This window comes from Gasterosteus aculeatus, chromosome 17 (assembly GCF_964276395.1).
Source record: "Gasterosteus aculeatus chromosome 17, fGasAcu3.hap1.1, whole genome shotgun sequence".
Classification (NCBI taxonomy): Eukaryota; Metazoa; Chordata; class Actinopteri; order Perciformes; family Gasterosteidae; genus Gasterosteus; species Gasterosteus aculeatus.
The window spans coordinates 4114624-4130757 of record NC_135705.1 but is presented as its reverse complement, the minus strand read 5'-3'; the positions used below and the strand labels follow the sequence as shown (position 1 = coordinate 4130757).

Below are 16134 nucleotides of genomic sequence, written 5' to 3'. Positions count from 1 at the left end.
ATGTTGTGGTCTTCAACGCGTGCCGCTTGTATGGACGTGTAAACCCTGTGGAAAGAGACATCTACTGGTGAAACAATAAGACGTGCAGGTTGTTTGGATGCAACAGCAGCACAATGCTTGACGTCTAATGGATATTGATTAAGCCACTGCAGACAGCGCTGGTTAAAGCTGTATTTGTAGACCCTGACAGTAATCACTGCTACAGTGTGTCTGCCTCGTCAATAATAGGATGCAACATGGATCTCCACGTCCTCGAGAGCTCCATCCTTCCATCAGAGCCTCTTCTCTGCAGCAACACACTGCTGCATGACAATCCGCTTTGGCTCACTTAAAGAAAAAAGGATTTAACATATAAGCAAATATTAACTAAAGACCTATTGGCCAAGTTTCACCATTACCGAAAGGATATCACCATATTGCAAGCCGCATTTAAAAAAATGGTTTATAAGTAGTAAAAGTAACTAGATCACATTGCGTTTTTTTTTCCTATATTTGGTTTTTTAAATTATGACCAGTATTCAACATCTTTTATGGTTTATGTATTAAAGGCACTGTAGAATATACAAGCGCAGGTTAGTTATCCATGTTCAATGCAGATGTTAACTGGGTAAACATGGCATGTTTTTTCCATACTGTCATTTAGTGGAGCCTAATATTTGTACCAGAACATGTGAATTCCCCAAGAGGCCCATCACCCTGAACATGAGGATTGTATCTGACAGATTTACTTCGGATTAGCGGATGGAAAACCCTTGTATTGGAAGATATCATAATATCTGTCTACATTATAGGTTTGGCTCTAACTCGTTGGCTGACTGAGGAGAGAAGCAATGAGAAGCACTCACAGCGCTTGACTTCCTTCCTCGTGTCATAGCTTCAGTGCTAATCGTGGTGCGCTCAGATGAATTTTAATAGAATTTTTTTATTCATCAGGTAGGTGTTTAAGATTTCGTGGCCTCACACAGCAAGTCACAGATTCCACATCACCGATGGATAAACAGTGGAATACACATTGCGGATGAAGACGTGGTGCAGGGGAACCAAATATATCTTTTCCTGCTACAAGGTCACAGCAGATTTTTATTTTTTTGAGGGCGAGCATTTGGGCATCTCGGGACCGTGCCTCTGCACAGCAGCATGCATGTGCAGAGCAGAGAAGGGAGGCCGCTTCAGCAGCATCACACCTCTGATCATGCGGCACCGAGGCTCGGGATCTGCTGCCATGGCAACCGTCTTCCAATGACCGTCTGATGGACTGCCTAGTGTGTCAGTGTGATAGCTGCTGAATGGATGTACGTGTGGGGGAGTGTGTATGTTGACTGCCAACGGAGGGAGTTGGGTGTGAAGGCAGCACGCTAACCACTTAATTCGATTATTTTACAATTGCCACTGTGGGGAGAGCTGTGTGTCTCCGTGGATATTAGTTGTGTTTCCGTTTGTGTTGTTTCCACTAGCCTTTGGTTTCACTCTAGCAGTTTTTCCAGAAATCTACTGTGTGATGGACCAGAAAAGAACAAACCTCTTAAAGTCCATTAAAGTAAAAGCTGTGCGATGGAAGGTTTCCGACCAGAGTGACATAGTTTTACCCCTCGAAAGCACTGAATGCATTGCATTGCAATCTTTGCCTCCACTACTGTATTTTGCAGATGAGCCAGGCCCTCGGCTTAGTTTGCTCCTCTGGCAATGTCATTCCCATGGTAACCATAATAAAGCCCTTCCCATGCAAGTCAGTGTATCTGCCTAGGCGGTTGGCATGCACAGTACGAAAGTGAGTATTTGTAGTTTGACAGCATCACTCGTGGAATTGACGAGCACATCCTGTAATGCACAAAGGGTTTGTTGTAGTCGTCTGATACCGGATCTGTGCCGCTGGCCGTCTGCTGTCAATTTCCCTTTCCTGCCCGCCTGGGTTAGACCTTCCCATGGGCACAGAGAGCTCGCCGAACACGTTTTCCGACTTAAACCCATCTGCCTGAGAATGGCGTTTTGGCCTCTCTGCTGGAGGTCTCTGCAGGCGCTACTGGGATACAGTTTAGTGAGGCCTCCACTTGGGGTCAGTCCTTCACGGGCTGTTGCTCTGCAAGAAGGGATGTTGTTTTGTCACCTCTGAAGACTATACACACACACACACACACACACAGATCAAGTTTTGCATTTGGACATGTTTAAGCCGATTTGTTATTCGAGGGAAGAGCCGTAATGAAAGGCTCCGTCTCTTTTACTGCCACCCAGACTGCACCATCCGGCCCCAGTCAACAGCTCAGACACATCTGGGGTCAATGTGGAACTCTCATTTTTCCACCAAAGGGTCAATGAAATATTGCATCTGGAAGGCCCCTCCTGACCCCAGACCCGCCTCATCTAACATCCTCCCCCACGTGAATAATGGAGCATTACAGCAGCACCCCAGGGAGTATGAATCAGCCCAGTATCATGTCTGCGTGTGGTCGTCTGCGTGTGCAGTTTGGATTCCACCAGCGCATAACACTCAGCCCCCAAGGTGGAAAATATGATACTGTCTGGCTCAATGTTTTTATATATATATATAAATGTCTGTATCGGAATCATGTGGAACATGTTATTCCGTCATTCTGCCTTAATTTGATAGGTTTGTTTGAAGTCAGTACAAAGATGTCAGATTATCTGCTTTAAGTCTAGCTAATGAAGTCTGGTGGGTCCAGATTAATGAATATACGTTCGTTGAGGTATTCGGATATGCTCGTGGACCGACTCTGCACCAACCCCACTGTTGAAGTTCAGTGTTTGAGTATCCATTTTGTGAGATGAACACAGTTCACAGGACACCACACCTTTCCTGACTCTCAGCCTGTACATGTGGCTCTGGCTCTCAGGTAGAAGTGTGCACCAGCTATATGGTGCCTGGGAGCAGGCCAGAGTTTCCTGTCCGAGGCTCATTTATTTTCCAGTCCAATAATCAGACGAGTCTGATTTTCTGGGGCCTCGCAGAGATGGTGCAAGCACTCTCATCGCAGACCCGTTGCAGATGTGCTGAAGCAAAGCTCTGCCCCGGCTTTTAAAACTGTAGTCCTGCGTTGAATAATGATACTTAAACGGCCCGTGATGCCGTCTCTCTGAAATAATCCCCCACGTTTTACCATTGAATCAAATGTCTTTCTCTGCGTCAAAGGCTTCATATTTAATCCTGTAAAGAGAGATTTTACTTTTGCTTCCAAATGCCAAGTGGTGGCTCTTTTTAATAATACACGTTTACAGGGCACGTACGCTGAACTGTAGCTCCATGAGGCACAGCTTTATGTCATTGTGCCCCCTGCTGGAGATCTAATGTCACAAACCGGCTGCAATGCAGAAACACGGCTCAAATTCACCCAGATAGATTTAGTTATCTTCTCATCTCTTGTGTCGTTAACTGAAAGCATTTGGATATAATTCAAGCTGAGAATGATGATGGGCTAGTTTAATTGATAAATAATGAAGTGGCTGTAAGATGCATCATATGTGAGCGCTTTCCACTATCAAGCCTGTTTTCAAGCTTTTGCGTCTCGGTCTTAATAGAGGATTGAAGGAAATCTTTCAAAAATTCATTTTTGAGCTTCAGCGGAAGGTAATTTTGTTTTTTTCACTCACATGACAGTTCCCCTCTGCACAAAGTCAGGCCCGTGAAGAAGTTTTCCACATTGGGTGCAAATGAAGGTCACATATTTCTGCCCTCAAATCTCCTCCAACACCTTGGGGATGAAGTGGCACAGGTTTGGAAGAGCCCGGTCCTTATCACACATGGTCAGCGCTCAACCCCACTAATGCAGGCAGCAAATCCCTGCAGCACTAAATCCTGTGGAAATCCTTGCCAGAAGAGAGGCTGTTTTATTGCATCATAGTTATACCCATTGTTATACATTCGATTTGTATCATTCAACATGTTTCTTCAGATCAACTCGCTTTTCACATTGTTATTGCGAATGTATCAAGAGTTGTGCACAGGTTACTGCAGCAGAGGGAAATCTCACGTGTGGGTCAAAAGCAACCACAGGAAAGGGTCAGATTGAGAAACAGGTTTGTTGCGCGGTAACGTAAAGGTTCCTCGCGGAGCCACGACCACCCGCAGATGGGTCAGATCTCTATTTCAACAGTTTATAAATGGCCAAACTAGCAAAAACATGAAGAGGATGTTTCGGTTAGAAGCCATTCTGTTATCAGTGCGGGACAGATGTTAGTGTGCAGCACAAACACGGCTGCGAGGCTTTTCAGGTGATAGTTTATTCAGCCGCTCTGTGTGGCTTGGCTGAAGTAAACAGGAGGCTGTAAACAATTCAGCATGCATCATTCTGGGCAAAGACATTTTTGTTTTAGGTATTCTTCAACAAACTTTTTTTTTTTTTTTAGCAAGCCAAATAGGCGGGAAAAGCCAACCCCTTCTAACTAAACATTAAAAAAACACATATTTCCTCCTCTTGGTTGAAACAGTTTGTAACATGTGGTAAATGTAAATTGCCGGCAAACAGAAATGCAGCAAAATGACTTTGATATGTTTAGGAAACTGAAGTTCACGTAACAAAATACTCGCTTTTGTTCAACTAAAGTTCTTGCTTCACCGGGGAAACGAACAACAGTCCTGATTGTGCCTTGTTTTTTTTACCCATCCACCACCTCAACATCTCATTCCAAACCTGTTTGGATATGGCAAAAAAAGCAAACGTGATCCAACACAAAATGCATGTCCTCCTGTGCGGTTTGGTGGTGAATCGGCTTTTTGACGAGGATCCGATAGAGGCAGACACAACAATCTTTTATCCAACGAGCATCTGACTCCGGGAAAAAGATCATTTGAGGATGCTACCCTGACGGCAAAACAGTGGTTTAATCCCTACAAGAAGGAAAACCCTTACATTTCATATGAACTTGCTCCATTGATATTACAAAATGTAGCTTAATGGGAATCTGAGCTCGCAGTGATTCAGCCCTCAGTTTAAACTTGTTTCCCTGTTAAGTCTGTTGTCAAAACCCCTGATATCAATATCATCAATATATTATTACGTTGTAAAGCTGCATAAATCGAGACATCACGACCTTAATCTGCAGTATTGGTCGAGTTGCAAAACAATGTCTGGTTATGTAACTCCTAAATGCCCACACCTTTGGTTTGAGGTGCCAGTCCAGCCCAAGACCAGAGGCAAGTCAACCCTAATGACGTAATGTCGGTTAATCTGGAACAACTAGAGCCGCAGAATAGCCCATAGTACATCTCAGGAGGACTAGGTTTATTATAACTACTGTCCCCTGGAGGCAATTTGTTTGGGCTAATTTGATGATTTAAAAGTCAGATATTTGAGGACATTAGAGCAACAAAATGCCACGTAAACGCAATATGAGCACGAGTAGTCACATCACTAGGTAGCATTAGCTTACCCCGTTACCAGAGTGATTCGGGTTGCCATGGTTACCGCACAGCCAGACCGCCGCCGGCCGCCATCTCTCGGAGGGGCGTCGGGTCTCAGCTCTCGTCAGCTTCTTTTTGGGGGGCGGTGGGGGAGAAGGGAGCGACGGGGGGGGGGGCGTTTCTCCGAGCTTCTCTCTGCTCCGCGCGGTGGGTGAACATCGGCGCTCTGTGCTCGCGCGGAGGGCCACGCGGATCGTGGAGGGAAGTTGGGTGGCGATCGATCACCGATGAGCGGCCAGGTTCGGATCGGCGAAGTCCCTCCGCTGCGAGCCGGGAGGACTTTCCTTTATACGCCGAGGTAACGTGGAAGATAATTCATCATCTCGGTTTCCAGAGACGCTGAACACATTTTACTGGTGATTTTGTATTATTTACTTCAGAGTTTAACGTAAACACTTCAGTACTATCGTTTAACCTGCGTAATCGATTCATTCGTTGGCTTTTCCGTCTTGTTGGCGTGTCCCGTTCTTTTACTAACGGAACAGTATTCCTCTTTCGGCCGATTAAATACCGGTGATTACAGGATGAATTCGGCTTATTTAGATCATTTGTATTAGACACCTAAAATAATGAATTACTGCTGCTAAGTAAAGTAGTTTCTTTCATTGATCTTGTGGATTTGCTGTTGAAGGGTTTTATATGTTGACATCTAGATGAAAATATTAGTGCAGAGACGTGCATTGACAGTGATTCAGAAAGAGGAATTATCTCTTTGGAAACCTATTTTATTCTTGGAGGAAAAACACATCTATCAGCCAAAGGCCTGCACCCGCAGGAGCTTTGTCTTTGCTGCCTTTTATGCAACAACAAACAACAACAACAACCTGCAAGCTACATTCTTTTCACTGTGTGCTATTTAATCTTGTTTACTTTAATGGCTACAAGGAGCCTGATTTTGTGCATGCATCTGGACTCTGGACTGCTCCTGTGTTGTCTTTGCAGTGTCTGGCTTGCAGGGACGCGCCCGTGAGTCCGATTCTTTAGTGACGCTGTAAGATTCACAGGGGGGTGAACAGTGATTGCAACGTCCCCACCCTGCTCCGACCACACCAATCACCCCTCGGCCCTTTTCAAATGAAAACATTTTCACAGCAACCCAATGCAACAGCGCAGACACACAAATCAGAGAGACGTTGGCGCTGTGCCACGGAAAACAAAAACTTAATTGCCACTGTGTATGAAGTATGCACTTTGCTGGTTTACTCCCACCCTCTTTCTGTCTAGATTTCACCTCTGAGAGTAGACACTTGTAATGTCAACAATCCACTGCCCCCCCCCTGCTTCTTATAGGCTGACCTCCCTGTGGGGTTATTCATGGCCGCTCTGTCGCCCCCGACAGAGGTGGTATTGTTCGAACACGCCGCCAACATCTGGACTTAGTGTGAATCAAAATGATTCCCTTGATGTGAAAACACTTCCAACATTTTGAAGATTAATTATTAATCTCGGGTCCCTCCTTGAGTTCTTGTGCAAATCACTTCACTAAAAGGCTGCTGTTGTGCTTCAGAACGGTTAGTACCAAGGTGTCAGGGTGTAAGATTCGGCGCTGTTATACAACTCATGCGGTTAATCGGGTAAAGGGGCACTTTTGTCTCACTGTGTTTCTCTGTGCTATTCCAAGTTCCATGTTCCTCTGCTAATTGCAGACTTGCGGAGCCGCAAAGAGCACTTTCAGCTCAGCCGGCAACTCAAAAGAGAACCAAGGATCCAGCTCAAGCGGTGACTCACCCTTAAAGGGTCTTATTAATCTACCTTTTCCACAGCGACAAGGTTTTTATGCGCCAACATAAATTAGTTTACCACCTGTGGTTGCCAATAATGATGGGGAACGTAATTTATACAAATCTAAAGTTGGACTCGCATTTACCTCCCTGGAGACGTCATTTTCTCATTCGACGTAACGTTACGGCTCTTCCAAAGCACGTGCGACAACTTCCTCTCGAATGCTTCTTGAATGAACCTTTGTGTATTGAATTGATCAGCGCCTGTGATGTTTCCGTTGACCCGAGAGGCTGCACCTCTTGTTGAACTCTACACAGCAATCTGCATTTTGAATGTATTCAAACACTCGGTCTCCGGAGACCTGAGGCCCAGCGAGCACTTTCCACGGTGTGTCCCTGCACGCCTTCCCTCGCACGAGAGGCCGGTCCGGCAGCATCTGTTTTCAGGGCGACTTGGATGTGGGGTGGAGCCAAGGGGTCAGCGAGGGGTCGGGGGCCTGTCACTCTTGATTTCTTCTCATCCGGCTTCAGAGCCTACCTAACTGCTTTTTAAACCCGGAGCTGTCTTTTTATTCAGCCAGATTTATCAGCGTGTCCTGTAAAGTTTCCCTTGAAGCTGCTGTAACTGATTGTTTGGCTCCTAAAAAGGACTTGCTTTGCTAGTTTATTAAATTATGGTCAAGCGTTCATACATTATTTCAGCTCGAAGGGAAACGTCCAAGCTTACCATGTTATTATCACTCCTAGCTTTTTAAAGGTTATTCAAAGCTTCGTTCACCACTTGGCTTGAGGTTTGTGTTTGGTGGGTTACTTCAACTCAATCATATCTAATGGAGCTTTCCCAGATACTGGAAATGTCAAAATGAATGAATTGCAACTGCTGACCACTATTAAAACTATTCAATATAAACTTATCAGTACATAGCAGAGCAAATTCTATAAAAAAGTGAAATAAAATCATACTTTATTTCATTATTAAAGAGGGATCAGGTCCTGGGGCTTCGGTTACCCATTGTCTACAGCTCTGATGCGTTATTTGAATCAAAGCAGCTGCAGCCATGTTGGAATTACCTGCTTGTGTGAGCTTACTGCAGGCAGATGGGACATATGGCGCTCGCTGCCAGCCTTTTTTCGCCCCCTTCACACTCCGGCTGCTGCAGCTTTGGCCCTGCTGCACGTTCACCCGGCTGCCGCTTAATTGATAGCAGCTCCTGTCTTTTTTTCAGGTGGGATGAGAGCAGCTCCATCAGCAGCGGGCTCAGCGACGGCGAAGGAGATGGCTCGGAGAACCTCAGTTCAGAGGAGTTCAACGTCAGCTCCTCCCTCAACTCCCTCCCGAGCACGCCGCTGGGATCCAGACGCAGCTCCTCTGTTATGGTGAGCCGAGACGCCGTATAACCTGGCGGTCCGTGACACCGCTAGGCTCCTTGATCTTTCACTTTTAAGGCTCCACTCATGTGCTTTCATGTGCTAAATGTGAGTCCTTTGTTTTGACAAGTCCACAAAAAAAAAAAGGCAGCAAAGACTCAATCAAACCAAAGAGCATCTCGGTACGTCACAGTGTAATAAATCTCAGCCGCAATGAAAGCCTCTTTTCACTGGAAAAACTGCTTGTTGTTCCTTCACCTGGATGTTTGACCTGCACTGCGCAGAATGAGGCGTGCGCAGCGCTACACACTAAAGGTCTGTGTTCGGCTCCACTGGACGGCGAAAGGTTTCTCTGCGCTCACCTTATCTTTAACACATGCATGTTAAGAGTTTATTTGTCAGGAAGGAAACGGGTCTGGGACGTTAACAAGGTAGATTTCGATTTTTTTCAGACACAAATGATTGCCCACCTCATCAAACTGTTTTTTGTTTTCATCTTCGATGAAGGGGATGGGATTTTGAGCTTTTACCCAGGTAGACATTTTGTCTTTTTGCTTACTTACAGAGCGCTCGCTTGGGAGAAATGAACGTTAGTGGTACTCAATGAGCCATCTGCCACTCTGTATTATACGAACAGGCTGCCAAAAAGCAGCATGCCCAATTTTATCCTCAGTGCCACCTCCTCAATGCACCACATGATCAAGTTTCTATTAAAGTATAGCTGTCTTCTTTTTTCCACTGTACAGTCTGTTATTATAAAGATGAAGATTTTCTCTTTATAACTCTAGTGTTGATTTTTCTCTGAAAGTATTCAATCCATATTCTTTCATTCGGAGTTTGTTTTCCGCCCTTTTCTCTTCCCCTTGCGGCTCTCTCTAATCAGCTCGGGGCAAATCACTCCGTCTCCCCCCGCTTCCCACTGGAATGAAGCTGAGATGAAACAAAGGTGACGGTTGCCCGCCCTGTGCCTCCCCCCCCTTCCTCCCTTCCCCTTCCCCTTCTCCGCAGCTCCGCACCGACGCAGAGAAGCGCTGCCTGGTGGAGAGCGGCCTTTCGTGGTACAGCGAGGACGGCAAAGCCGCCAACAAGCTCGACGGCTGCAGCTATGACACGGGGAGTCTCAAGGCCGAGGCCCCCCCGAGCAAGTGGAGGAAGAAGCCCCCGGGCCTCGGTGAAGAGTCCGCGTGTAAAGGGGAACCGAGGAAGCCTCAAAGCTTGGGTCATCCGGGTAGTTTCAAGAAGGGCCGCAACCCCCCCGTAGGAGTGACCTCCCCCATCACCCATACCTCTCAGAGCACGTTGAAAGTGGCGGGTGAGTGCTACAGTCTATGGGCACAATCGCTTTTCATTCGGCTGCTCTATTATCTACTATCCCTCCCAAAAATGAGGTGCTTCTCTGCTGCTTTCAACTTGCTTTAACTACTAAATCTATGTCGTCCATTATCTCCTTGTATGCTGTATCTAAATGTAAAACAGCCGGTTTTTGAAGCAGCCGAGGTCTGCTTGGTGTCTGCAGCGAGGCAGAAGTGGAGCGCCTCAGCGTGAGCCAGGTTTTTGATTTGTACCCCAGTATACTAAAGGAAAAATGCACCATTAGAGATTTGTCATTAAAAAAAGAACAGCGCAAAGTTCACGTTATTATCTCAGAGACGAGCCCCTTACTTACTCTGCACAGACGCTGTGTCTGCCGTCTGCAGCAACTGGATTTATTGAATCCCCAACAAACATGCCATGGTTGAAATTGAGTTGTAATGCAATTTACAGTCATCAGTACAGTGACTGTAACGTAGTGAGTCTAGTTTAATTCAGCAAAGGAATCCTTCAATTCAACTCAATCATAGGCAGATGCATTTTTAAAGTAGATTTAGATTTGAAGTTAAATACAAATATTTTCTTGCCATTCCAGCTGCAGTGGATGACATCGATTTACTTCTGTGTAAGATGTTGTATAATGGTCATTTATGTGGGATTCGTTTTGCTTTGTTTTCAAGTAGTAATGGTGGTAACAAGACAAATAGAGTAGTCTCCTCATCGTCATTTAACAAAAAAATATTTGTTTTATTCCACTATGTCTTTCTTTCTTTATCTAGCACCTAAAAGTGAGAAGCCAATGGATAAATCCAGGATTTCCCTCAAAACCGCTGGTCTGCAGCGCTCGCGTTCCGATGCCGGAAGGGACCATCACGGAGAGCACCGCAAGCCCCCGTCAGGTTTAGTCAAACCCACAGCAGGAGCCTCCTTTGGCTACAAGAAGCCACCGTCAGCCACCGGCACCGCCGCCGTGATGACAGCAGGGGGCGCCGCCATCTCCAGTGGCTCCTCTACTGTGGGGAAAACCCCCAGGTCGTCTGGCATCCCCATGAAGCCCGTGGGAGGAGGGGGGGCGCCCTCGGGCCGAAAGAACAGCTTCGACGCCAGCAGCGAGCAGAGCTTCCTGGCGCCAAACGCCCGAAACAGCATCCAGTACCGCAGCCTGCCTCGGCCGGCCAAGTCCAGCACGCTCAGCGTGATCGGCCGCTCCGCGCCTCGGCCCGTCAGCGGCGTCATTGACCCCGGCCTGTTGACTCTGAAACCCGTGGCCATGTCCTCCACGGGCCCCAGGGCGAAAGAGCTCGGTAGCTGCGGCGGCAAGATGTCCAATCGAACAGGCGCAGGCCCAGTGAACATGACGGACCGGGAGAAGGAGAAGGAGAGAGCCAAGGCCAAGGCTGACCTAGACTGTGGTTCCTTGAAAAGAGAGACGCCGTCCACCGGGGAGGCCACTCTGAAGCTGCACGGCCTGAGACGGACCAGCAGCGGCAAATACCCGGAACTGTCCTCGCCCACCACACCAAGGTGTCTCATTTCAATATTACCTCCTGGGTATCGAACCACGGCGGTACGGCAACTGTGGTTTTATATGCCCCCGGATACACACAATGCAATGAGATTGATTTCACTTGTGGTGCTGACAGGATTTAAAACCATTAAAAAAGAAACTTAATCCACTGAGCTCATCAGTTTAGAATAATGGGAACAATGTTTCCTTGGATAGATTTTGCTCTTGAAATGTAAGGCAAGAAATCAAATCGAAGAATCAGACAAAACTCAAGACAATTTAAACTACAATTATCTACAAGGTTGGCGGTTGGGAAGTACAAATCATGCCCGTTCTTTTATTACAACATATCTTTATGCTCCATCCCTAGATTGCTGAACACTAAGTCCCTGGGCCGTCCCCCCAGCCTGGCTCACCTGGACAAGGTCAACTCCAACAGTTACGATTCGTGCGTGACCCTCCAGGACCTCCCGCCCAAAGTCCCCCCTTACTCCAAGCTGCAGGACTTGGCTGGTTCCCACACCTCGCCCCGCCTCACCCCGAGCCCGGCGCCCGTGCTCCACATCGATTCCCCCGGCTCCTACACCAGCGAAAGCCTGAGTCTCAGCGCGTCGCCCTTGCTCTACCCCAAGCTGTCCGGCATGCACCGCAGCATGGAGTCCCTGCCGCTCCAGATGAGCGTGCCTTCCAGTGCCAGGTTTGTCAGGACTGAGATGCATGACAAGGACGAGAGGGGCGCGGGAACCTGGGGAGCCGGCAGCAGGACGTCCCTCAACCTGACGGATAGGTGAGTTGTACCCAACGTTGATGCGCCGAACGTGTATAGTCAAACAAAAAATACACTTTTCCAGATTCATATGAACCAATGCTGCATTAATCACTGCGTGTGATAGCGTTGGACATAAAATGTCCAGTTGGCAGTTTCACTGTGGAGACATCCAACTTTGAGTTATAATTTTATTGGCCGCAGTCACACCCGCCAACCATGTCTTTCCTTTCCCCGGAGCGGAAACTGTGAGGTATCATTTAAGATGGAGGGATGGCTCTGTTCGAAAATGTCTGTCTGTCAAGGCGGAGATGATCCGAATCATTTTCTACCTAACAAAAAATGACTTTTAAGCAATCCAACGCAGTGTGTATGTAAGTGCCTAATAGGCCATTTAGGGCAAGAGAGACAAAAAGGATTAAAAGAGAAACCTTTGAGATGTCTGTTTGTGTAGGAGAAATTTAAAATAATTATTCCCAATGACTGTTCAATCCCCATTATCAATGTTTTACTTTCTTTTTCACAGCTTGCAAACAGACAGAAATACCGTACCGAAAAAAGGCTTAGAGTACGTCACGACAATTACCGTCCTAGCATCTATTTAAAATCGCACACTAGTGACGTATCTTCGTTTTTTTTAAGGTAAAAATGACTTTTTCTTTCGTCAGACGCTACAGCTCAAGCCTGTCAGAGAGTGACGGCAAACCGGGGCGACGCCACTCCCACAACATAGTGAGCATGGCTGAGAGCGATACCCCCCCCCAGCTGCCTTCTCCCACCCGCCCGCTCCTCCTCCCTTCCTCTGGCAAGGCCCCTCTCACCAACGTGGGTGAGTCTGCTCGCTCCATTTGGCTGCCAAGTTCTAAAAACACACCAGTCTTTGAAACTAATGAGACTTGACGTATCTGATAAGCCGGTCTGTGTAACGCTTCATTATTACTGAGGGCGGCGATATCACGTTTCCACTGAGAGGAATATCCAGCATGTAATTTAGAGTCATGAAAACGTTGTAGCAACTTGTCGATAATACATCAACGTCATCACGAGAAAGTGATTATCAAAATGATTATGGTGTCCGGATGGACATTGAATTAAATGTGAATATCAATGTCTCGAGAAAAGTCTGAAATATGCTGGAGATGGAGGCGGTAGGGGGTCACGTCAGGCTATATTTATCTCCATGACTGTTGTGAAATCGTAGTGTTTCCTTTCACCGAGTCATCAGAATAGGCGTCCTGTACCTAGATGTGTGTGTGTGTGTGTGGGGGGGGGAGGTGGGGGGGGTGTAAGTTAGAGAGAAATGCATCCTACTTCCTTATCTGTGCCACTCACTGTCTTCAAACATCTCTCTCGCGTGATAGTTGCCCCAATTTCTACTGGCACCCCGAGGATATCGCGTTCCAACAGCATCGGCCCGCCCAGTGAGTCGGCCTGCGATCTCTACGGATCCTCCCCCCTGGGCAGCAGTATGTCCCTGGCCGACCGGCCAAAGAGCCTGATGCGCTGCGGGTCCTTCCGGGAACCAGGGGATGATGGTGAGCCTGCTCCGCGGGCCTCTACCCCCCCCCGCAGGGGAGTCGCCCAACGTAGCCTCAAACGAGACAAAGCTTTCCACTCATGCAGCACGCAATCTGTTCAGGAAGACGCCAGAACAATATTTGTTTCCACAAAAAAAAGAAAAAAGTGCAGTCTTTGTGCATTCATTTTAAATTAATGGTGCGTTATGTAAGGACTTAACGGCACTATCTGCTGCCCAAATGTAAACAGGTCCACCAGTGACTCGGACCTGCTTTCACTCTTATATAATTAGCAGACTTTTGAACAGACTTGAGCTCAAACTTGTTGTCCTTAATTAGCTCGTTTGAGATATTCCACTGTCTTAAGGATTGTGAGTAATAGAAATGATGTAAGCCTTAGTCTGTGATCTCAGACAGCAGGGGATAAGTAAATGGTTTATTTGGATGTTAAGTCAAATCCCTCCTCTGCCTGTTTCAGTGCATGGCTCCGTGCTCTCTTTGGTGTCCAATGCTTCATCCAACCATTCCTCGGTGAGTAGATGCCACCAACGGGCACAGTATATGTTGTTACTTCTGCTGGTGTTCTGTGCTTCTGTAAGCGAGGCCATCAGAGAGCTTGTAGAGAATCCCTTTCATTTCAGATATTTGTGGACACTTACTTCTCTTCTTTTTTTAGCATGCAGGAAATCCTTGCATGCATTAAACTGATCGTAAAGCGTTCCCTCTTTAGTTTGACAACCCCTTGCGTAACCTTGGACTAAGCTCCGGTACTTTGTCCACCTTTCCATTTCAGCATCACTGTCTCTACAAGAGTTCAGTGATGTCCCTTTCTTTGTGGATTAGTAGCTGTCATAGCTGCCCTCAAAGTTAACGCTGTCCCTTATCCCTCTTTGTTGTTCATGTGCTTTCACCATGCCTTCTTTAGAATGAGGAGAGGATACAAGGAGAGGTAAGGCCAACGTGCCTCGGCTCTTCAACCCGCATTGTGTCTTTTCTCTGCATCGTACGTCAGCCATTTCCATCCAGAGATCTCTTAACGCATGGCCTCATAACTCATGAACATGAAAACATTTTGTTTTATCTTTGATTTTCTTTATCATGTAGCACTACCTGCTAACATTCAGTAAAGACGTTCTCAGACCTCATGAGGACACGAGAAAAGTTCCCCTGTCATCCGTCGATTGAAGAATTTTTATTTTTGTTTAGCAGATGGAACGACACATTTGAACAAATCCAATTGCTGTATTTTCCTCAGTTTTTGGTCATTTTCTGTCCAAGGCATAAGACACTGTCCGTACTGCTGTGGCTTACTTTTCAATTTGTCCACAGCAAATCCGCAAGTTGAGGCGAGAGCTGGAGTCTTCCCAGGAAAAGGTTGCCGACTTGACCATGCAGCTCAGTGCCAACGTATGTATGATTTATCTGGAAAAAAAGAACAATGCAGATACCCTCACGGATTCTTTTTGCGCGATCACACCTCCGCTAAGTCACTGAGTTCGTACTGAAATACAGAAACCCCATTCAACACGTGTATCTATTATCAGCCCTGCATTTCCGTGAGGGTGAGATGAGGGAAAGATATGGTGTGAACGCTTGTTCACTTAAGAAAGGGGACATCGCTGTGAGTGATCCTAGATGCCGAGGGATAACTGGGCTGCCGGTAAGGGCATCATAACACATCTAGTATCTACCTGCCCAATGCTTGTTTTGTTTTATGATGGTATTTTGGAGCATTTACCGCCTTCATTGGATAGCTGATAGCGGGAGTATGACGGGGTAACGGAAAGCAGTGATGGTAAACCAAGAGAAAAGTCCCCAGCTGTGTCTCACGTTCATCGCCTAAAGCACCTTTAGTCTTACAGAAGGCATTCCACATGCTCAGTTCTCTCACTGCCACTCACATCTCTCCACTGTTGCTGCAATCCTTCAGTTCTGTTGTCTTGATGAAGCCGCCGCCTGCTTTTCCGCTTAGTGTCACCTATCAGCTTCGAGATGCTTGAGCCTGGCTGTTTCCGTCACGTTCGGCTTTTACTTTTAACACCACCACACCACTGATCCTGATCTAATAGACCACAGAACTACAGTCTTCTCTTGAAAACTTGACCCAACACCACTCAGCTAGCCTGAGGGTTTTACTGAGTGAGTGTATGCGGCCTACCTGTGTGCGAGTGTTTCTTTCTGAATATGTCTTCTCTGTTTAAGAAGTTTAACGCCACTGTCCCTCTCTTTTACGTTGTTGGACTTATTGACTGCTGGACTGCCGGCCGCCCTTTGACCCGCACCTTCGGATGCTGGGTGCAACAGCTGGGCCAGGTTTGTTGGACTGTTGCTTCCAGAGCGCTCTCTGACTCTTCTGCATGAACCCGAGCGGACGTCAAGCTGAGGAGTTGCTGTCGTTGACCTTATTGGAAGCATGTTGACATTTCACCAACTAATTTTCGCTTAAAAATTCTAACAGATGATCATTAAAAGGACTTTTCATTTTCCATCATTATTAAATTAACCAACAAATTGCTTTACTATTAAAT

At 46.7% G+C, this 16134-nt stretch overlaps 1 protein-coding gene across 11 annotated transcripts in view; it reads left to right on the top strand.

Annotated features, from left to right (window-relative positions):
* Nucleotides 1-16134, top strand: part of nav1b (neuron navigator 1b) — a 54628-nt gene that overhangs the window by 27006 nt on the left and 11488 nt on the right. For 3 of the 11 annotated variants that reach the window (XM_078092871.1, XM_078092878.1, XM_078092880.1), the window contains 10 exons: nt 8364-8514; nt 9514-9817; nt 10596-11340; nt 11694-12110; nt 12616-12657; nt 12758-12918; nt 13451-13624; nt 14085-14137; nt 14532-14555; nt 14936-15013. In XM_078092871.1, the coding sequence (XP_077948997.1) occupies nt 8364-8514; nt 9514-9817; nt 10596-11340; nt 11694-12110; nt 12616-12657; nt 12758-12918; nt 13451-13624; nt 14085-14137; nt 14532-14555; nt 14936-15013 (2149 nt within the window). Of the gene's footprint in view, nt 1-5421; nt 5715-8363; nt 8515-9513; nt 9818-10595; nt 11341-11693; nt 12111-12615; nt 12658-12757; nt 12919-13450; nt 13625-14084; nt 14138-14531; nt 14556-14935; nt 15014-16134 lie in introns of those variants that run through there. The other 8 variants (XM_078092873.1, XM_078092872.1, XM_078092881.1 and 5 more) reach the window with 4 other exon arrangements.